The sequence below is a fragment of the Vulpes vulpes genome, chromosome 1, assembly GCF_048418805.1.
Source record: "Vulpes vulpes isolate BD-2025 chromosome 1, VulVul3, whole genome shotgun sequence".
NCBI lineage: Eukaryota > Metazoa > Chordata > Mammalia > Carnivora > Canidae > Vulpes > Vulpes vulpes.
In genome coordinates this window covers 122,635,677-122,658,936 of record NC_132780.1, presented here as the reverse complement: position 1 = coordinate 122,658,936, position 23,260 = coordinate 122,635,677, and the positions used below count along the sequence as shown (strand labels likewise).

The 23,260-nt window shown below is 44.3% G+C and overlaps 1 protein-coding gene across 2 annotated transcripts in view; it reads left to right on the top strand.

Annotated features, from left to right (window-relative positions):
- The window catches only part of ILDR1 (immunoglobulin like domain containing receptor 1), a 30,910-nt gene extending 13,556 nt beyond the window's left edge, over positions 1 to 17,354 (top strand). The window contains exons 3-8 of one of the 2 annotated variants that reach the window (XM_025990158.2): positions 451 to 600; positions 3,912 to 4,031; positions 4,297 to 4,443; positions 11,394 to 11,525; positions 11,808 to 12,535; positions 16,518 to 17,354. In XM_025990158.2, the coding sequence (XP_025845943.1) occupies positions 451 to 600; positions 3,912 to 4,031; positions 4,297 to 4,443; positions 11,394 to 11,525; positions 11,808 to 12,535; positions 16,518 to 16,559 (1,319 nt within the window). In that variant the 3' untranslated portion in view covers positions 16,560 to 17,354. The remainder of the gene's footprint in view (positions 1 to 450; positions 601 to 3,911; positions 4,032 to 4,296; positions 4,444 to 11,393; positions 11,526 to 11,807; positions 12,536 to 16,517) is intronic. The other variant, XM_025990159.2, reaches the window with a different exon arrangement.
- The last annotated feature ends 5,906 nt before the right edge of the window (positions 17,355 to 23,260 follow it).

Sequence of the window (23,260 nt, the reverse complement as noted above, 5' to 3'; positions counted from 1 at the left end):
TGTCCCCAAAAGACACATCTCTGAATCAAGGCATGATTTCCAGGAGGTTACTCTTCAGATAAAGTGGGAAGAGAGGAGAGACCAGGGTAGTAGGCATTTGCCACCCGCAAATGTAAGGGCAGGTGGGTGAACCCCATGGGAGCAGAACCTGGAGTCACCAAAAATGGGGCATGGGTAATCGGAGACAGGAGTATGCAGCCAGGATTTGGACATGAGGGCCTTTTAGAGGGGTCTGGATCTTGGGGCTCAAAGGTTTGTTAGAAATGCAGACTGTCAGATTCTCACTCCAGACCCCCAGAATCAGAATCTTCATGTTTAGCAAGATTCCCAGTAGACACATGAGCCCAGGAAAAAATGAGAAGCTTCACTGCTCCAGGGAACAGCAAAGGGCGCCCTTCTTCGTGGGGATTCCCCGTTGCTGTGTGACTTGGCTGTGTCCTTTCCCCGCAGCATACCAGGCAGCCTTATCCCTGGGCCAGGACCCATCCAATGACTGCAACGACAGCCAGCGGGAGGTTCGCATCGTGGCTCAGAGGCGGGGGCAGAATGAGCCTGTGCTGGGGGTGGATTACCGGCAGCGCAAGATCACCATCCAGAACCGTGAGTGCAGAGAAGGCGGCAGGGGACTGGGGGTGGCAAGAGGTACAGACACTGGGCTTGGTGGCCTGAGTCATTGTGGGGATTTCCCTTTTTTTTTTTTTTAATTTGTTTGTTTGAGGAAAGTGCCAGATACATAGATTGCTGTACCACTGTCTGAAGTCACTCCCCTGGAAGTTTGTCTCAGGATGAGAAGAGGTCCTGCAGCTTTGGCTAAAGGTCTGGGAGTGGTTGGTTTCTTTTGCTTTTTCCTGGCTAAAGTGCGGCTCAGGCTTGTTTGCTCCCTGCCATAAATTGCTCTCAGGGCCCCTGAGTTTCCCTCCTGTTGTACATGTCGAAGGGGCTTCCAAGTAAATGGCCCCCTTGAGATCATCATCACCCTTTGGTAGAGGAAAGAGCATTAGGGTTAGAATCAAAGACTTCCGGCTGCTAGCTCATGGACCAGCAGCAGACGCTTTCTCTGGCCTCTGTTACCTCATCTGAAAGATGGGCATAAGGCCTCTGTCTCTGTACACTGAAGTAAATATCAAACGTGATCTCTAGGAGGTACGTGTAAAGCATATTTATTCTTTGTGCCTGGTACAGGGACTGGTGGTTAGAGCTCCCAGGCTGCAGTCACTCTTGGGTGTGGGTCCTCGTTCTGCACTAATAGGGTATATGAACTTGGGCAAGTCCCTTCAATTTTTTTTTAGCCTCAATTTCTACAAAGTGGGACTTGCCGTAGTACTACCCATCTCCTGGAGGGTTGTCAGGATCAAGTGAGATGATATGCATAAAGCACCTAGCAAATATTAAGTGTGCAGTGAACTTTAGTCATCACTAAGCGTGCTTTCCGGTGGATGGGCTAGCGCCCCATGTTCCTATCTCATCATCCAGGATTGTTCTGATAAGTTATTGGCGCAGAATTCAGAGCCTGTTTCAGTGAGCTTCACGTGTAGTGTTAAATAAATATTAACTGGCTAAAAGGATGAAAAGAGGGGCGAATACACTAAGCAGGCCGGCCATCAGGGTACCTGCAGCAATAATGTGAGGAGATCAGTGGATACTCTATGACCGACTAAAGGTAGATCATTTATAGGGAGCCAATTTAACGTTTGCTTCCAAATTTGTATATAATACCTTGGCTGTAATATTTAAGTCTGACTCTTTTACATGTGATCTCTGATTTCCCCAAGCCAGCCCTTAATCTCTGGGCCTTGGGGAACATCTGTCCTTTTCTGGTCTCTAGGTACATTCTCAAAGATTCAGGGTGGTTTTGTTTTTCCCAGAGTCTGCCAATTAAAGCCTTTTTAATTGGCAAGTCTCCTTTTTTTTGAAGAATGAAAGTCCCCACAGGTGACAATCCCCACTTTTCTTTTTTTTTTAAATTTTGAGCAATACTATCCACTGTCTCCACTCCCAGTCACCTTTGGATCAAACTCTGCTTCTCCCTTACTCCCATGGGAAAGCAGTATTTTCCCCTTGTGTTTTATTTTTACCCCCAAGCTTGTCATGACTCCCTGGAGCCCTTGTTTTCTGACACTTGTCTGCCTGTGTTTGCATCATTTGAGATGACCATGTCAGGTCAGTTCTTGGATCATTTAAAATATTAACATGTCTGAATGTCCTCATTGCTGTGACATCCCTAAGACAATCTTTATGTCTAATAAAAATTGAGGCATATTTTTAATGCACGTTAACACTGAGGGAGAATTTCCTCCAAAGCGCTTTTACCATTTTTCCAAGTCTGGGGTAAGCTTGTTTCTGGGAAAGGTAGTGTGTTTGGAAAATCATGGGTAGGAAAAAATCGTAGAGATTGACGTAGAAAGAGAAGGAAACAGAAGTTGAAATTAGCTCCAGTCATGCATGACCGTGCATTTTTGTTTCATTTCCTCAATAAATATTTTTTGACAAACAGATAATGAAGAATTATATGTAGGACTGCCAACTAAGCAAGAGCAAGTCTGTAATGCTAAGGTTTTGGTTTTTTGTGTGTGTTTTTGTTTTTTAAAGAATTTGATGATGTCCCCTGGCACTTACTGTGGCTATAATAGCAGGGATGTGGAGGTGCCCTGATGCCTCTGACTGAAGCCCTTTTAGGACAGAGATGGATCTTGTGCCTCTGCAGATCTTCCTCAGTGTTGGACCCACACGAGGTCTTCAGTGAAGATTTGTTGCATTTACTAAACCTGAACATACCATTTATCTATCTTAATGAGGTAGCACAGGGCTTGGTGCTCATGAAAAACTGAAATTCCTTTCTTGAACATTGAGTAACATTTATCCTTGAAACATTGGCATTTCATCCCTGCTTATTCAACTTCATCTCATAACTTGTCTCTTCAAGGGCCAGAGAGATCCATTCACAGCTGGTGAGGGATCCAGGCTGTGGGGTTTTTGACCCACTTTGGAAAGTACATTAGAACTTAGCAGTTAAGAGCACCAGCATTGCAGTGGAGAACCATGGATTTGAACCTACATCTGCTCTGCATTATTTCTCTGTTCTTAGGCCAGTTTCTTAGCCTCTTGGAGTCTTGGTTTCCTCATCTGAAATGCAACTAATAAACATACTTACCGTATCAAGATGGTATTGAGTTTGATTGTGAGGAAGCAAAAGCCCAAAATATTAGTGACTTAACAATGAAGACATTTATTTCTTCTCATGTATGAATTTGGAGGTAGATAATCCAAAACTAGTGCGCGGGCTCTGTTCCATTAAGTCCTCGGGGACAGGCCCAAGCTCCAGCTCACCAAGAAAGTCTTTTCCTTCTTCATGGTTGAAAACGGCAGCCACCACATTTGCTTTCCAGATAACAGAGTAAAAGGAGAGATGAAGAAGAAAAGGACCAAGATGTTCCCAAATTGTTGTAGGAAAGTTCCTGGGAGCCATCGTGTATCGCTTCTGCTTGCATCCTGTCCACCAGAACGGAGTTGCACATCCATGTCCACGGTTCAAAGAGGATAGGAAATAGTGACTTTATTCTGCATGGCCACATACATGAGCAAAAAATTCTATGACTGTGAGAGAAAGGGAGAAGAGACCCTGGGAGGCAACATAATGTGTACCTCACCTACTTAGAAAGCTGTGGTGGGAATTAAATGAGGTGATATCTAAAATCCTTTCAAGGTACATGGGAGGGCTCAATGAATGGTCAGTTCTACCATCATTATACTGTTCAGAGAAAGAGAAGAGTCTCAAAAAAAAGGAATTGAGGCCTTCCTCTGAACCATGAGGGGCCCTCTTAGGATGTGGAAGGACAATGCTGGGTCTTTAAGCCATAGAACCCAGGGCCCCCTCCTTTAATCTTCGGCACTTTCTCCCTCCCTTCCTGCAGGAGCAGATCTGGTGATTAATGAAGTGATGTGGTGGGACCATGGAGTGTATTATTGCACCATTGAGGCTCCAGGGGACACATCAGGAGACCCAGATAAGGAGGTGAAGCTTATTGTCCTGCGTAAGTGCTGCTGGAGCTTTTTATTAGCCACCCCATCACTGTGACATTTTTATATACGGAAAAAAACAGAAGCAAGCAAGCCCAGGTTATCATTGGATTGCCAACGTCTGAAGATCCCTTCCCAAAACTAAACTTTTTTCCCCCAGTATATTAATTGAACTTAATTTATAGGTCAAGAGCTATGTTTATTAGGCCTCTAGAATGTGAGACGTGGAAGCATTCACCTGCATATTTAGTTAGCCTGCTCTTGGCATCTCCCCTGCAGACTGGCTGACAGTGATCTTCATCATTCTGGGGGCCCTCCTCCTGCTTCTGCTGATTGGAGTGTGCTGGTGCCAGTGCTGTCCTCAGTATTGCTGCTGCTACATCCGCTGCCCCTGCTGTCCTGCCCGCTGCTGCTGCCCCGAGGAAGGTAAGAGGGGACAGATGAGCAGTGCGACTCGGTGCTGCTGGAGACTGCTGTCCCAAATAGATCAACTTCACATACCAGGTCAAAACCTTAGGTCCTTCCAGCTTTCTCCTCCATGCCCTTCTCCCATCACAGGCTCAGAGGTCTTTGACCTCAGCCCAGAATATGATGTTCCAGGAAGTTGTAGGCCCAAGGGGGAAGATTTCTGCCCGTCTACATCATAGCCTGCCTAAGGCCGCCTTCCAATAGTTCTGCCTACTGCTGGCATTTCCTCAGTGGCTCTGATATGCCTGTGCTTCAGTATTTGCTCCTAGCGCTCACCTTGCTTGGACATGGAGTGACTAGAGTGAGTGGTTTAAACGTAGCAGTGAGAGAGGTCACCCCTTAGAGGTGACTTGAAAAGAACAGATAGAGGAGAAAGGTGTTAAAGCAGCGGTTCTTAAACTTACAAATTACCTATAGTTTGTTAAAAGTTAGCTGCTGGCTCCACCTCCAGAGTTTCTGATTCAATTGGTTTGGGCAGGCCTGAGGATTTGTATTCCAGAAAAGTTTTCAAGTGATGTGATGCTGATGATCTGTGGGTCTCACTTTGAGAACCTCTTTTTAGATGAAGGAAAGAGGTTTAGATGAAGGAGAGCGAGCGAGCAGAAGATCTTGCTCTTTTTTTTTTTTAAGATTTTATTTATTTATTCATGAACGATACAGGGAGAGAGAGAGGGGCAAAGACACAGACAGAGAGAGAGGCAGGGTCCATGCAGGGAGCCCGATGTGGGACTCGATCCCAGGACTCCAGGACTATGCCCTGGGCTGAAGGCAGGTGCTAAGCCGCTGAGCCATCCAGGGATCCCCAAGATCTTGCTCTTAATGTAATCTTTCTTTTGACTAAAATTTGACCTTTTAAAACAGAATTATGACATGCTCTAAAAAATTTGGCTGTGGAATGCTAAACTTTTTTGTAGAAAATTATTCTATAAAAATCCTTTTCTTTATTTCTTTTTTTTTTTTTTTAAGATTTTATTTATTAGAGAGAGAGTGAGAGAATGAACAGCAGGGAGGAGAGAGGGAGAAGCAGGCTCCCCACCGGGCAGGGAGCCTGACATGGGGCTCCATGTCAGGACCCTGGGATCATGGCCTGGGCTGAAGGCAGACGCTTAATGGACTGAGCCACCCAGGTGCCTAAAAATCTTTTCTTAATAAGTAGATGGTGTGGGACCAACTGCTTTAAATGGAAGGAGTTTCATATTCCTAAAATAATATTTTTCCCCCAGTGATATACATGAAGTATTACATTGTAGAAAGTTTGAGAAATTCAGAAAAATATAAAGACTAATCTGAGCATTCAGAGATAAACACTCTTTAGCAGGTTGGTCCATTTGAATAGAAATTTTTTAAAAGGGAAGAGAAGGGATTGCCTTATAAGATAGAAACAAAACTTAATCTACAATGTCAAGAAGGTCAATGGCCTGTGTCTGGTTTCAGGCCTGTATTCTGGGGTTGTTGTTTTACAGGAAAAGAGAACTAACTTTTATTGGATGTCTGCTATGCATAGGCCCTTTGCATGGATTTCCCTGTATGAATCCTCACAACCCTAGAAGGCTGTTTCATCACTACTTAACAGATGAGGGGACTAAAGGTCAGAGAAGTCACACAGCTAGTAAGTAGCAGTGGCAGTATGGTGTTGAATCTGTTTTCATCTGACTTATGAGTGCCTGAATTTCACTTGGTAGAGGCTACTACAAACTGTGTGTAGATCACAGCAGGCTTGGCAGAGATACCAAGGACCTCCTTAAAGAGAAGAAAAATAGGGCAGCCCTGGTGGCTCAGCGGTGTAGCGCCACCTTCAGCCCAGGGCCTGATCCTGGAGACCTGGGATGAAGTCCCGCGCCGGACTCCCTGCATGGAGCCTGCTTCTCCCTCTGCCTATGTCTCTGCCTCTCTCTGTCTCTCATGAATAAATAAATAAAATCTTTTAAGAAAAAAAAAGAGAGAGAGAGAGAGGAAAAATAGCAGAAAACTGGATATTGGGCTGTGGGACTCATCACCTTTCAAGAGCCTCTGGGAGAGAGGCCATGGAGGAGTCACTATCCCTGGAGTAGTAATATGCAGAAAGAGATGAGAAAATCACTCCCAAGGTCAGTGGAGCACTAAAAACAAGCAGGACCGAGGACAAAGCCAACACAAATGATGAATGTGTCCACTGTTTCAGTATGCTGCTAAACAGGTTCTGAGGGAGAGTGGTTTCTCCTGAGTGTTAGAGTTCCTTTAGAAGAACGAGTAATATAAAGAAATGCAGGCTACAAGTAAACATCTCTGGACTTGAGTGAATGAGGTCACTTTCAGAGTGAATCACTACGGCAGACTGTCCTGAGAATTTTGATGACAGGAGGAGATTGCATGGAGGGAGCAGAAGTTGTTAGGGAGAGCTCCTGGATGAGGAAATGGGTGTGCGTGACTGTTGGTTAGAATAGGATAACCCCAAGCATATTTGTAGGCAAAGAACCAAAGCCAGTAGGAAATGAGTAAAGCAAAGCCTTATGAAGTGGCATGAACACTAAGCAGGTAGAACAGGTGGGAGGGACATCAGGCGTACTGACTACCTTTAGAAAGGAAAGGTGCCCTGCCCTGACCTCTGGAGAGAGAGAGAGGAAGTCATTAAAACGTGGGGGATGGTCAAAGTATAAGAGAGGAAGCTGAGGGATCTCATACCCTCATGTCTTGATTTCAGCAAATCAAAATTCTAGAGCAGAAGGGAGCTGAAGAATGACATCCAGGGCTTCTTGGCCTTCTCTGACCACAGCCCACCTCACTAACTTGGTCCCACTTTCCAATGAGTTAATAGGGGACCAGTGAGGAGAAAAAGGAGCATGACACCAACTTTTAGCAAGCCTTGATAATTCACTTCATCCTGGTAAATGACCCACAGTAGAACATAAAGATGAAAGTTATTGAAACTGAACCCTAGATTGGTTACTGGCCATCCTCCTACAGAACCTCTAGGTACACCCTGTGGTGGACTACAGGCCACACTGGGAATCTCTGACCTATGCTACCTGCCTCCCCAATCCCCTCACAGCTGAGGGAAGTAAGGCCTCAAGAGGCTTTAGCACAATCGCATGCAGCCTGTTAGTGGCAGATCCTGGACTAGACGCAGGCCCCTCCATTCCATGCCCAGGGCTGGTTCCTTTTCCTTGACTAAGATGATGTCATCAGCTGAGAGTTCATGGGGAGAGGAAGACCTGAGAAGCGGGGAATGTTTAAACTGCTCTAGAGGAGGGAAGTGGGCTCAGTAGATCAGTCAAGGGAAGCTATGTGTGTGCTGAGTGAGGCTGGTTGCCTGGCTGTACAGTCAGCTCTGACAGCATGGGGCCAGAAGCTAAAGCTGCAATGGTTAAGAGTTCAAGTGTGTGGGATTCTAAGAAGCTCCTAAGGATGTCGCTGAAATGACTAGCCAGACAAGTTAGAGGGGACTGGTAGTATGAGAAAAAGTGAAAGGACTGTGTGACCATGGGTCAACCAAAAGAGGATAAAGAATGAGTTCTCTAAAAGTAGAAAGAGGCTGGTAAGGCATAGGAAGCAGTTACAGGCAAATGCAGTTGGAAAGTTTTGGGCACCACAGATGATGCTGGCTGCAGGGAAGGAGAGGTGAGGGTCTCCGGAGGAGGGGGAAATGCTGCGCCATTTCTGTCACGAAAGAGACATCTTAAGGAATATGCCCTGGGTTTTCCTCAGAAATGAAGATGAATATGCCTTTGGTGGTTTGGTCTCCAAATGTGTACTTTTGTTTCCTTTGGGATCTAAGGCAAAGTAGTGACTTATTATAAGAATTTATTATGACAGTGAGAGCCACTGTCTCTTGATGGTCCTCTATGAGGCATTTCGTGTGTATTGCTTCATTTAACCTCACCGACTTAATGCAATAGGTATTACCTTAGCTCACAGAGAGGAGCCTGGGGCCAGAGACTCTGGAAATCCACTCAAAGTCACACAGCTGGTATAGGCTGGGATTCAAGCTGAAGTCCATCTGACCCGCAGAGGTCGTATTTAGGGAGACTTGACCCTGAGGACCATAGTTCCCAAAAGGTTGTTGAGAATTCTCAATAGTTAACTCCAGTGTTAAGGAGCTTGTTAAAAACACGACTTTGGCTTGCTTTGCAGTAGACTGAAGGAGAGTTTCTGGGCGTGGAATCCAGGAATCTGTATTTTTAACTTAATGTGATCGAGGCAGACTTGACTCCACTGAGATTCAGAGATAACGTACTAGGAGTCTTTTGAGGCTTAGCTACTTGCTCCATGTCGCTCATTTTATTGCCTGTCTGATTCCCCACTAGGTGAACAGCAGAAAACCATGACATCCCCATGGGACAAGAGGGCCAGGGAGAAGCTCAGAGGCTATGTTTTCCACTCCCATCTCAGCAGTTCCATTACATCAGGGAAAGGCGGGGCCCTGGGGAAAAGGGTGTGGCAGCTAAGAAGAGAGCAGGTGGGTTAATCTCTGGAGTATGGAAAATTTGACAAGAAAGCTCATGGAGAATGTAGAAGGGTCTCCAGGGAGTTGTGTGTGCTGAGGGTCCCATTAGTTAAAAAAAAGTCATTTGGGGAACAAGGAGTAAGCCCAACTTTCCCTTCATCTACCATGGAATTGGGGGGAGTAGGAGGAGGAAGTGGCCAGGATTCAGTTAGAGGGGTGAGGGGTAAGTAGGGTTGTTCCCAGTGGAGTCAGACGTCCCCGGCCTCAGAGGCAGAGACTAGTCTGGAGTGGGCTTTGTTTTTTGTTTTTGTTTTTGTTTTTTTTTAAGATTTTTATTTATTCATTAGAGATGCACACACACACAGAGAGAGAGAGAGGCACAGACTCAGGCAGAGGGAGAAGCAGGCTCCATGCAGGGAGCCCGATGCTGGACTCGATCCCGGGTCCCCAGGATCACGCCCTGGGCTGAAGGCGACACTAAACCGCTGAGCCACCGGGGCTGCCCTGGAGTGGGCTTTGAAGTGTGGGGCTGAGTCAGAGAGAAATAAAGCAAGGAGGTACCACTATGGAAGGTGTTTTTTGTTTTGATTTTTTGTTTGTTTGTTTTATTTTGTTTGCTTCATCAAAAAAATGAAGGGGAGTCCGGGGACTCAGTGATTTGGCAGAAAGAGCACAGGTGTGGGCTTCAGAGAGGCACGTCTGTCCATCACCAGCTATGGGACCTGGAACTGGGACGTCAGCCTCTCCGCACCCAGCTTCTTCAATGAACTCCCACATGAGAAGATTGCCCCAGGAGTAGTCAGCTTATGTAAAGTGACTGGCACACGCATATTAAGCAGGGCATCGTGTGTGCTGATGGTGGCACACGGAGGGAGCTGGGGGAGGCATCGTTAACAAGAGGGAGAGGAAGGGGCCTCTGCAGAGGCTCTGGAGTGCTGTCCGGTGGCGGGAGGGTGAGGCAGCTGGGTGAGCTGCTCTAAGCTTGCATCTGATTTCCTCCAGGCTCACCTGTGATACGCAGTCAGGGCTGGAGCTCCGGACGTTTCTGAGGCTCAGCAGCAACCACTGCTTGCTGTGCTGGACGTCTGTTGCACACGGGAGCCCCTGGGTCCAGATGGCCCCCAGCTGTTGGCCTCAGCAAACCCCCGGGCCTTCGCAGCAGGGTTCGGGACGCCTGTCCTTCTGCCCTTACTGTGCCAGGAGGAAGCCCGAGGCAGAGCCCCGCTGCTTGAGAGGTGGCCGCGGGGTGGCTGCGGGGTGGCCGCGGGGCTTGAGGAACCCAGGAGGAGGTGAAAGGGCCAAGCTGGGGGCCCGAGGCAGGCACTTCCTGCGCTGAAACACATACGTGCATCTCCTACATGCATGGATAGACAGAGGCCTTGGGAGACAGTTACCCCAAAATAGAAATTCATGAACAAAACCAACTAAATGCTTTTGTTTTTAGTTTGCACTCACAGGGGCGGAGGGGAGGGCCGGGGAGGGGAGGGGATCGTGTGCTTTAGACTAGCGGCTGTGCCTGGGGTACTGGAGTAACGTGTCTCTGGGCTCCTTGTACTGCTTTTTTATATGATTTTCTTTGCCCTGAAAGGAAATGGCATCTCCTTTCTCCCTTCCCTGCCTTCAGTGCACGCCTTAGAGATTCCCCCTACTTAGGGAAAATCCTAACACTTCCTGAGATAAGGAGATTAGAAAAGATTCACTGGGAGCCACTTCACCTTTTTTTCTTTTTTTTTTTTTAAGATTTTATTTATTTATTCATGGGAGACACACAGAGAGAGAGGCAGAGACCCAGGTAGAGGGAGAAGCAGGCTCCACGCAGGGAGCCCGACGTGGGACTTGATCCCAGGTCTCCAGGATCAGGCCCTGGGCCGAAAAGTGGCGCTAAACTGCTGAGCCACCCGGGCTGCCCCTCTACTTCACCTTTTTGCATCTCTTGCCTCCCTCCCATGAGTTTCTCCCTCCCAGGGCTGCTGTACTACCTAGACCATTTGTCAGTCTGCTTTCCTTTACCAGTTGACCTCAGCATCTACTTTCTTTTGCTTTTTTTTTTTTTTTTTCCTTTTTCTCCTGTGAGCAGGAAGCCCTGAGCTTACCTGGCAGCCCCTGACCCACAGCCCCCTGGGATTCATTTGTGTCTGCATCTTCTACGTTTGGCCTGTGGCTAAAGGCCTTGTTGGCCTGGGACCCGAGATTCCGTGCCCGCCAGTCTCCATGTATCCACCTACAACTTAGGGGAACCCAGGAAAGGCAGCATGATGCGATGTTTTCCAGACTGGGAAGTCGGGTGGTCTAGGTATACTCTCCTGGGGCACCTTCCCAGCTCCTTGCCAGATGGCCGATTGGCTACTACTCCCTTAACTCTTACTCCTACGTGAGATAGATTAGAAACTGGCCTCTTAGCAAGGCCGCTGGGGAGAGAGAAGCGAAGTGGGAGGTGCGGGGCTCATCCTGGCTGAGGGTCTGCATATCTCCTTTTTCCCTGCAGCCCTGGCCCGTCACCGCTACATGAAGCAGGCTCAGGCCCTAGGCCCTCAGATGATGGAAAAACCTCTATACTGGGGGGCGGACAGGAGCTCCCAGGTTTCATCTTATCCAATGAACCCGCTGCTGCAGCGAGGTAAACCTTGCCAGAGATTTGGGGCGGAAGAGGGCAGAGGGCAGGGGTAGGCGCATGGGCTACCTCGGGGCCTTCTTGACCAATACAGTGGCAATCTGTGACTGAGGATGGGGACGGGATAGATGCAAGCAGAGTAGTGTGGCATTTTTGGTGCCCTGGTTCTGAGGAGCATGGGGACCGGATAGATGCAAGCAGAGTAGTGTGGCATTTTGGTGCCCTGGTTCTGAGGAGCATGTTTTGGGGCCAGCAGTTCTGCATGTTCTTATCCTTGTTTCTATTTAGATTTGTCCCTGCGATCCAGCCTCCCACAGATGCCAATGACCCAGACCGCCGCTCACCCTCCGGTCACCAATGGTGTCTTAGAGTATTTGGAGAAAGAGCTGCGGAACCTCAACCCAGCGCAGCCTCTGCCCCCTGACCTCAAAGCCATTTCTGGCCAAGCCTGCAGCATGCTGTCCTCCCTGGGCTCCGAGGTCGTGGAGCGCAGAATCATCCACCTGCCCCCCCTGATTAGAGACCTGCCACCGTCCCGGAGGACCAGCAACTCCTCCCGCCAGCAGTGGCCCGCCCCCGGCGCCCCTGGACCCTGGGGTCTGAGCTCCGATGTCCACCGCGAGCTCCAGGGCCGGGAGCCCAGGCGGCTTCGGAGGGGAAGGCACCCCTGCTCCAGGCCGCACGGGTCACACGCGCCCTGGTCGGACAGGGACAGCCTCGGCGATGGCCCCTCGTCCTGGGAGGCCCTGGGCCGCGGCCCCCGGGGGGATGCCCAGCGGCCTCGGAGGCGCAGGCACCGCAGCTACTCCCCCCCCTCGCCTTCGGGCCTCAGTTCCTGGAGCTCGGAGGAGGAGGGGGAGGAGGGGGACAGGCGGCCCAGGGGTCGGGGGACCCCCCACAGCGCACAGGCCACCACCTGGGCCACCTGGGCGGAGGAGAAGCCGCCCAGCTACCGCTCCCTGGATGTCCTGCCGGGCAGGAAGGGCAGGAGAGGAGGGAGCGTGGAGAGGCGCTCGGTGAGCCTGGGGCAGCCTGCGGGGGGCAGGGAGCTGCCCCGGGTCACCCCCCACCCCCGCCCTGGGGGCCCCTCCTCCTCGAGCCTGCCTTCTGGGCTTGGGGAGGCTGCCTGGGGAGCTAGGAGGGGCCCAGGGGCTGCGGGGGGCCGCGGAGGGCTCAGTGCTTGAGGCTTGAAACAGCCCTCGTCCTGCTCAAACGAGCCCTCCGCACGGGCACACAGTCTCGTGAGGCAGGGTTCCCCCACTTCACAGAGGAAGAAACGAGGCTCAGAATAATGCAGCATCTGTGAGTAGTGGAGCTAAGACTCAAAACGCAGGCTTTGTGGCTAAGGCTTTACTTCCTGTCATAGCTGCCTGACTTTACTTAGCAGCCCCATTTCCATACCCCAAAGTAGAACATGCAGCCTGACAGAGGATGTTTGTGCCGCTCCTCGGGCCTACAGGTCAGTGTGCGAGGCCTTGTCTTCGAGGATGAGGTCCTATGAGACCCCCTGGAAAGAATCGTTAAACTGATTTAAACACACACACACACACACACACACACACACACACACACACAGCAACCAAACAGCCAAACATCTCATATCCCATATATGGGTCAAAACTTTAGGGTTCTGAAGCAGGTAAGGCTCCAATGGGTGCCAGTCATAGCTTTGTCATAGCTTTGTGCCTTAAAGAGGCACAAAGAGGGATCATAGGCCTTTTAGGCTTTAATTTTTTTTTTTAAGATGTGACTTTAAAAACCATTCTATAATTGCTACACCCAAATGATGGTATTCCCTCAGTATCACTTTGCAAAGTGATGCTGCTATTGCTCAAAAATATTCATGAACTGCCTTCAGAGCCAACGTAAATGAAAATCTGTTTCTCTATTTGACCAAAACCCTTTTCTGTTTTGCTTCTGTTGACATAAAGGGATATGTAGGAGGCTCTGAGGGAAGTTCCCAGAGTAGAGGATGTTACAGGAAGAATTTTAGTGTCTCATACATTTTCAAGGATACGCCTCTCATTTGGAAATTCAAGTTCAGTGATTTGTCTAAAAACCAATCACATGCATGGAGTGTGCACCTTGTGGGAGTTACAGTACTAGTCTTTCTAGAAAAGAGTCTTGGTGAGACAGTAATTCATGAGGAAGGTAGCAAAGGCCTGCAGGCAGCTCTAAAATAATGGCAATTATATGATAGTCTCACAGATGTCCCAGGAGAGAGGCAAAGACCAGTAACAATGAAACTTAGTCGCATCCTTACTAAGTGGTACCTAGCTATGGACATTTATGCCATATCCCATTTAACCCTTAGAACACCCAGTGAGGTTTGTACTGTTATCTTCAGTTTACAGTAGATACAACTCTTTCTTCCATGTTACCAGTGGGAAAATTTCCTCCTGAAAGAAAACTCGGAACCAGTTAAAGCCTGGACAACTGCTGCTAATTTAGTCATATAGTGACTAAACTGTCTCTTATCTTCATTTTAACAGAAAAAAAAATGTAATTTGAAAGGCAGTTTTTGGCCTGAAATCCACACCCTGTTTTCTTTGAAGTTTTTCTTCATTTTCTTCTATTTGTTATGTGGTTTCTTATAAGTGAGAGAGGGGTAAAAGGAGCACCAGTTATGTTCCATGCACTGGGGTAAGCCTTTTCCAAACCTTATTTCATTTCATCTTTGCAACAACATGTGAGGCTGAGTGAGATGGGTATCATGCCCTAAGTCACAGGGCCAATAGGCAGTGAAGCCAGAATTTGAGCATAGATAGGTCTCTGAGTCTCAAGCCTTACCCTTTCAGTACCCTTCATGCTGCCTCACTTGAAAGAAACAAGAATCGTTTGGGGCAGTGACGTTTTCCTTCTATATTTCTTCCTGGTAACTTTATCTCTTCCTCATTTTCTGAAAGCATCACAGGCTCCTTTATGGTCAAGATGTACACAAGCAAACCAAATTTTCTATTGTAAAGTTGCTCATGAGATACAAAGATTTCACTTAAGATCTTTTGAAAGCCTTCATTGTTTTGAATTTCTCTGAGCTTATCTCCTAAAGAGTTATCACTTTATCACATTCAACTGTCTACTCATATTCTGAGTGACTTACAGGCCGGGCCCTACCTGGCTTAAGAAGATTGGTTGGTTGGAAGGGCAGAGTGTTTTGTTTATAGTTTGAATTTTGAATGCCTTCATTGAAGCAAAAGTCTCCAGGGCCAAAGTCTCGCTCACTCTTTGCTGCTTTCTCCAGTGGGGCTGGGCTGGATGCTTCCCACACACTTTCCTAACCTCTGAAGTCTTCAGAGCTTGCAGCTAACTTCAGAACTTTTAATACAATCAGGCCACTAGATGGCAATCTTTGATTATGTATAACCAAGTTCCTGTTTGCTCCTGGAGCTAATACATGTATCGCTATTTTCTTCAATCAAGCTTTCAGCAGTTATAGCTTTATCATAATTTTTTTACAAAATACTTATTTAAAATACTTCATTAAATACTCAGAGCAGTATGCATTAATCAAAAAATCTTTTGGCTAACATGGAACCTTCTCTCTGAAGAATAATGTTTAACAAGTAGATACCAAGGAACAAGGGCTTCCATCCAATATAGGTAAGAACTATTCTGACACAATGAGAGTTATGTTGAGGAATCTCCCATCTGACTACAGAATCAGGATTCCAGGAGCTCTGACCGTAGGCCTGGGTATTTTTTCATTCTATCAAAGGCTACAACCTCAGCAATACAAGAAACTGTAATGTCAAGTTTTAAACTCCTGTGGTTTCAGACTGTGCTGCTCCTGTGTTCCTGGCCTCCTTCAGATTATCTTTCTTTCCAGTCCTGCCCTATGAGAAAGGGCTTCCCAAGGCATTTCTGTTTTTTTGCGAACTTGGTCTATATACACCTGTTCTAATACAAGAGAAAACTACTGCATTCCTTCCTCTCCAAGTTAAACTCAGACTTTATGTAGAGAACCCAAGATTTTTTTTTTCATTTTTCTTGATTTGATTTAATAAAAATGTTTTTCTTACTCAGAATACTTATTCTATTTTGATACAATGCCTATTCCTTGATCATGTCTAGGTTTTTCCTCAGCAGGCCCTCTCCAAGTTCCCTTTTTGCCTTTTCATTGCTTTCATTTGATCAGAGAACATTCATCCCATAGCATTTTGATTAGAAGCCATGCCCCCTAAAACTCACTTTCCTGATGAAACAGAAACACTTTTGTATATGTACCTACATTCATGTTACTATTTTTAGTAACATGAATGTAGGTACATAGATGATGCATTTTGAACAGTATGTTTTGGGACATATATCTTATTTTGCCATTTCAAATAGGATAAAAAGTCACATTCATGGACTGCAGTTATAGATATTCAAAACTTATGTAGAAATGATCCTCCAAAATACATAGAGAAAATATGAGAAATGTAGACATAGTCCTTGTCCCGATAGAACAAGTTGAAAAAGCTAAAAGATCAGGTGGATTAAATTCTGAAGAAGAGCCACTGAGTTTGGCCAGGAAGAGATAAATAATGATCTTTGAAAAATAACTTGAGAAAAATATTAAGGTATGAAGCTCAACTTTTAGAAAAGGGCTGAGAAGGAATGGTTCAGGAGACTATGAATAGGGAAAGAGGACCTAGGCTATGTCTTCATTAACAAATGGTAGGGAGATGAGCTGATGAATGGACAGGGTACTTTTTTTTAGTGTGAAGGAAGTTTGGAGGTGTTAAATCAGCAGGAGGCAAAGTGAATGAGACTGTAAGAAACTCAAAAATTAAAGATGTTTGAGGGAGGCTCCAGGAAGGTGTGAAAGAACAGAAAACCTAAGCCTCAGGAAGAGACTGGCTTCATGAGAAATTAAGTATTTTTTTAGATTCAGTTATGCTGTCCCAGCGTCTACCACTCACCTAGGATTTGCACCAGAATCAACTGTACTTTGTATATTGTATGCATGGACAGTAGATCCCAGCTGACTGGATTCTCTTGTGTTCTATTCCCCAGGAAAGAGACAGCTCCCATAGTGGAAGGAGTGTGGTCATTTAGTCACCGGGCACAGCACTACTTTGGCTACTTCTCAGCTCCCGCATATCATCAGCATCACCTAGATTTCCAGCTGACTTGGGAGGGACACTGCAACTTCTTATTGAACAGCTTTGGCTTAGATTCAGAGAACAAAATAGAAGAATATTAAAAAACAAGAGTTTGAGGAATAAATGACTATAGTGTTAGCCTTGGTTCACACTCTGCACATTTAGGGTATCTGACTTCTAATGGACCCTAACTGGCATGTGATCCCTCAGGAACTCAGTAGCCCAAGTCTTCAACTAGGTTACACAGGTCAACCATGTCCATTTTCAAAGTGAGAACTCAGGAATCTTTAAGGAGAAACCAAACATGTTTCAGGTGCCCAAAATTTATTGGATACTCCATGGAAACTTCCATGGGAACTTGTCTCTATCTCTATAGCATACCTCCATGTTAGGAGTACACCTTGCTGCATTCATGCCCAGTTCTGAGTGCTCCCAGAGGATCAAGTCAGAGATGGCATAGGAAATACTCCAGCAATGTGTTCCCTCATGGGTTATTTATGCAAGTGTAGAAAATCACTAAGAAGCACTTTTGCGCCAAACTTATCCCTATCCTTTGTTTTCTTCTTGCTTTTTTTTTTTTTTTTTTTTTTTTGGCCTACATCTAATTTATATATTCATATATATTATGTATCCATTCAAATAATTTTAAATGCTTCTTGGGAACAATTCAGTATATAAATAAATTAGAAAGAAAATGTACTGGCCTAAGGGTTCTGCCCCAAATAAAAATTTACTTTGGTGCACTTGACTGAACTGAGTTTTCTTTCCTACTAAAGCTCAGAGAAGAGGCAGGCCAACTTGGATAGTTTGGAGTCACTTTTCTCCTGGCACTACTCAGCCTTGCAGAGTTGAGATTTCCCAAGCAGAAGCATCCAGATAGGTTTTGCCACTCAGAGAGCCCTGGGAGGAGAGCGCTATGCCCTCTCTATAGTGAGCTTTACCACTGCCTCCCATTTCCCCCAGCCCCTTTGGCGGTTTCATGAAAACATTTGTGCTTGATGTAGAGATGCTCTTTGAGCAGATTGGAAGGAGATGGTCTAAAAGGAGGGGGGCATATGTGTATTCCTCAACAGTATCTTTATATATATGGCCTTAAGCTCAGTGTAGATCCTGTTGTGTTAACACATTTTTCCCCCTGGCCTCATTAATTACATCTGGAGAAAATAAGTTAAATGCCTGCCTTGGGCAAAGGTTTCATTTGGATTTTTGATGTTTATAATGTAAATGGGTGTAAAATAGCAAAACAGAAACAAAAATAAAAATTTTAACAGATAAAGAAGACATAAAATTCAGTAGGTGATGGTTTTCTGATCTGGACAAGATGGCATTAGACATTTCCTTACTCCTTCCCACTAAACATAACTTTATAAACCCTGGAAATGCCACAAGAAATAGGCCAAGGAGGGATCCCTGGGTGGCGCAGCGGTTTGGCGCCTGCCTTTGGCCCGGGGCGCGATCCTGGAGACCCGGGATCGAATCCCACGTCGGGCTCCCGGTGCATGGAGCCTGCTTCTCCCTCTGCCTATGTCTCTGCTTCTCTCTCTCTCACTGTGTGCCTATCATAAATAAATAAAATTTAAAAAAAAAAAAAAAAGAAAGAAATAGGCCAAGGAGAACTCTAAAGGATGCTAAGAAGAAGGCAAGGTGGTTTGGGAACCCAGGGCCTGAGGAATAACACAGAATCAGGGTATCTTGAACCCCCCAACCAAAAAAAGCAAGCCACCCAGAGCTGGCATTTTCCAACTTCCCACCTAGCTGTAGAAAATAATAGCTCATTCTTCCCCCTGGATTTAGCGGGAGTTCCTCTGGCAACCTCGGCAACGGGAATGGACTAGGAGCCCTACCAAAAATAAGTGATCAGGGGAAGTATGCTTCTTCCCAGCTGGGCCAGAGACTCTTCCATAGAGAGAGACTGGTGAGTAGGAAGAACCAGTAAGAGAGACTCAGGTAAAGCAGACCACCCAGCTGAGAAAGCCTCTTTGTTCTCAAGGGACAAACTCTCCTCCCCTGGCCAGAGATAGTAGGGCTGACTATGGAACCAGGAAAAAGACCTGTCACAGCTAGCAGCCTGTGCCTGGAAGCCACTTTGTCTCCATGAAACTGAGACTCTCTCCTCCCTGGCCCAGATTAACTGGGGTAGCAGAGGAACACTAAAAGAAGGCTTTCTACATACCCCTCCCTCACCAAGAGATATCTGGCAACCCAGCCAGAGGAAGTTTCTTCCATCCTCTTAGGTAGCACCAACAGAGACCAGAGTGGGCCCCAGTAGCACCAAATACACCAAGTAGACCAACATAACATCACAAAGATTCTGAAAATTAAACTGCCATTGGGATCATGGCCTGCAAACAGAGGCTAAAACTTGTATGTTAAACCTAATAGGGTAACTTCCCTATAAAATAAAATATTAAAATATGACCTAAAGTATCCTAACATAATAGACAAAATGACCAGGATACAAACCAAGACCCAAGAAAATCACAACTTGAATGGAAAAAAAAATCACCTGATGCCAACCTGATATGAATCAGATGGTGGAATTATGTGATAAGAATTTGAAGTCAGGGACACCTGGGCGGCTCAGCGGTTGAGCATCTGCTTCAGCTCAGAGCTTGATCCAGTCCCGCATCAGGCTCCCCATGAGGAGCCTGCTTCTCCCTCTGCCTCTGTCTCTGCATCTCTCTCTTTCTGTCTCTCATGAATAAATAAAATCCTTAAAAAAAGAAAAAAGATTTTGAAGGCAAACATTATACAGATACTACAACAATCAATTATAAATTCTCTTAAAAATAGAAAAATCTCAAAAAAGTTATGCAAAAAGAAAAGGAAATTATAAAACTGAAAGATACAACAAATTAAACTCGATGATGGAGGTCAGATTCAGTGAATATGAGGACAGAACAATTTCAACAGACAGAATTCACTCAAATAGAAAATAAACTGGAAAAAATGAACAGTGTCTCAGGGACCTGTGAAACTATGACAAAATGTCTAATAGTCATATCATTGGAGTCCCAGAAAAGTAGAAGAGAAAAGTGGGGATGAATGGGTATTTGAAGAAATAATGGCTGGGAACTGCCCATATTTGATGAAAGACACCAGCCTAGAGGTTGAATGAACCTAGGAGCTGAATAAACCCAAACAGGATAAACCTAAAGGATCCATGCCAAGATACATCATAATTAAACTTTTAAAAGAGGACAAAAACTCCCGAAAGCAGCCAGAGAGAAGACATTCTCTGTAGGGAAAAACCAATTTAAGTAGATTTCTTATGTAAAACCATGAAGAAGGAAATGGCAAAATATTTTTTAAGTGCTGGAAAAAAAGAGCTGTTAACCATAAGTCTTTATCTAGAAAAACTATTTTTCAGAAATGTAGGGAAAATAAGGACATTCATAGATGAGCAAAAGCTAAGATTCTGTTACTAGCAGACCTATCCTGAAAAGACTGGAAATTCTTCAAAAAGAAAGGAAATGATAAAAGAAGGAAACTTACAGCATCAGGAATCAAGAAGAAACAATAGAAAGGACAGAAATATGGGTCCATACAATAGACAGTTCTTTTCCTTATGAGTTTTATAAATCATATTTGATGATTGAAACAAAAATTATAATACTAATACTTAAAACAATGATATTTAAAGGTGGGAAAAGTAAAAGGACCCAAATGGAAGTGAAGTTTCTGTATTTCATTTGAAGTGGTTAAATGTGGATACCAGTACACAGTTATAAGTAGCACCCAGAGAAACTACTACGAAGATTATACAGAGAAACAAACTTAAAAGTGTTATAAATAAATCAAGATGGAATCCTAAAACACGTTCAAGTAACTTACAAAAAGGCAAGAAAGAGGAAAGGAGCAACAAAAAGCAGAGGAAACAAATAAATAATAAAATAGCATGCTAAAGTGGTAACATATCAATAGTGAGCGTAAATGTAAACGGTCTAGGTCATTTGGATGGCCAAATGTAAGAAGATAGATTTAGATCTTTCACACATATGCAAATAATTAATTCCAAGTGGATACTAGGTCTAATGTAAGAGTTAAAACTGTAAAACATTTAGAGAAAAAGATAGAAGAAAACCTTTGTGTCCTTGGATTAGGTAAAGAGTTTTTAGATATGACACCAATAGCACAATCCTTAAAAGAAAAAAATATAAATTGAACTTCATTAAAATTTAAAACTTTTGTACTTTAAAAAACACCATTAAGGATTTCTATAAAGAAATCTTACAACTCAGTAAGACACAACAGAATTTTTTAAAATAGACAAGATTTGAATAGAGATTTCACAAAGGAAAACATAAAGATGGCTAGTGAGCACATGAAAAGATGTTCTATATCCTATTACTATCATTAGGAAAACACAAATTAAAATCACAATGAGACACCACTTCACACCCACTAGAATGATGATAATAAACGAGACAGACAATAATAAGTGGTAGCGTAGATGTAGAGAAATGGAAATCTTCATAGTTGTTGAAGAAATGTGAAATGATGCGGCTGCTTTGAAAGCCTTTGGTAATTAAAAAATGTATATTACACATAAATTACCATACAACCCAGAAATTTCACTCCCTGGTATTACCCAAGAGAATTATCTACATAAAAACTTATATATGGGGGCAGCCCGGGTGGCTCAGAGGTTTAGGGCCGCCTTCAGCCTAGGGCGTGATCCCAGAGACCCGAGATAGAGTCCCCCATCAGGCTCCCTGCATGGAGCCTGCTTCTCCCTCTGCCTGTGCCTCTGCCTCTCTCTCTCTCTCTAATGAATAAATAAATAAACAAATCTTAAGAAAACTTATATATGAATGTTCATAGAAGCTTTATTTATAACTAAAAAAAGTAGAAAAAAAATTTCCATTAACTGGTGAACAGATGAAAAAAATGTGGTATAGCCATACAGTGGAATTCTATTCAGTAATAAAGAAAAACAAATTACTGATACTATACTGCGACATGGATGAACTTAAACATTATGCTAAGTGAAAGAAGCCAGATCCAAAAGACCACAGATCCTATGATTCCATTCATATTAGATGTCCAAAAAAGGCAAATCTGTAGAGACAGCACGTAAGTTAGTGGTTGCCTAGGACTGGGGTTGGAACAGGAATTGACTGCAAGTGAACAAGAGGTTTCTTTTTGGAATGATGGAAATGTAAAATTGGATTATGAAGATGGTTGCACAACTTTATAAACTTACTAAAAATCATGAAACTGTATGCTTATAATGGGTGGATTCTGATATGTACCACACCTTAATAAAAATCTTGAGTAGGTCAAACATCATTCCAAAATGTGTTCTCCAATATATAATGAGTGTTAGAAATCCTTTTAAAATGTGTTCATATAGAATGCTAGTTTTAATTTTTAAAAATATTCTCTAACAGCGAAAGGGAAATTGAAGCAAGACTGAAGAACTGTTAAACTTCAAATATTTCACTTTGCAGAGATTTTATTTTTGAAAAGAATCCTCCTGGATTATGAAAAAAGACAAAGGAAAATGTTGAGCAGTTGGGAGTCATTGTGCTTTAAAACCCCAGGTTTCAAAAGCCCTGCCAGATTATGAAAAAAGACAAAGGAAAATGTTGGTAGTTGGAGTCATTGTGCTTGAAAGGCCAGGTTTCAAATGCCAGCCACTCTCACATTTCCTGTAATCTCTGCTCACCTCTTGGTTTAGTTTTGTTGTCAAAGTAAACAAAATTCCCAGGTATATTTATTTTTTAAAACTTGAAAAAGAGGTAATTTTTTTCCAGGTTATTTTTCAACTTCTACAAAAAAGGATACAAAGAATTCTGACAGGATTCTTAAAAATTAAAAACTGTTCTGGTCTCATAATTCTGTGGAGTAAAATGCTGTGCTTTTGAGGAAGTAATTTCGCGGAGGACAGAGTTCATTTTAAGTTCAGCTACATCAAGATATGAATTAGCCAGGTTTTTGGACTTCTTTACACTATCTCAAACATATTTCATGATTCTTAACAAAGATTTACATTTCAGATGAGTCATTAGCCAGTTTGACAGCACACAAGTCTTAATTTCTTTACCTTAAATAGCAGGAAAATATGGCAGAGAAATTATAGGTAAAATAGAGCATAGTTGAGTTTTGTATTACTGGAGACCTCTGAACCTGAATTAGTAAATATAATTTCTCTTAGATACTCAGGTCATAAACATACTGTGCCTTCTAGAGCCTATTATCAGAAAAAAAAAAGTAATTTACAACATACCATCTGAATTTAAAGAGTACTTTTAAAATCTATTAATTTTGTTCAGTTTCCTTTTAAGTTAAAGTTGAAGCCCTTCTTAAAGGGAGCTTCAAGGGGCTCCTGGGTGGCTCAATCAATTAAGTATCTGCCTTCAGGTCAGGTCAAGATCCCAGCATCCTGGAACCAAGCCCTGCATCCAGCTCCCTGCTGAGCAAGGAGCCTGCTTCTCCTACTCCCTCCTCCGCCCTTGCTCCCGCCCCATCTCTCACCTGCTTCTCCTCTCTCTCTCTCTAATAAATAAAATCTTTTAAAAAAAAAAAAAGGAACCTCAAATTTACATATTTTGTTTCTTATAGATGAGATATATTAGTTTACATAGATATATATTTTATGATAACACTTATTTTACCATCATAATTCTCATAATTAGTATTGGTTTCATA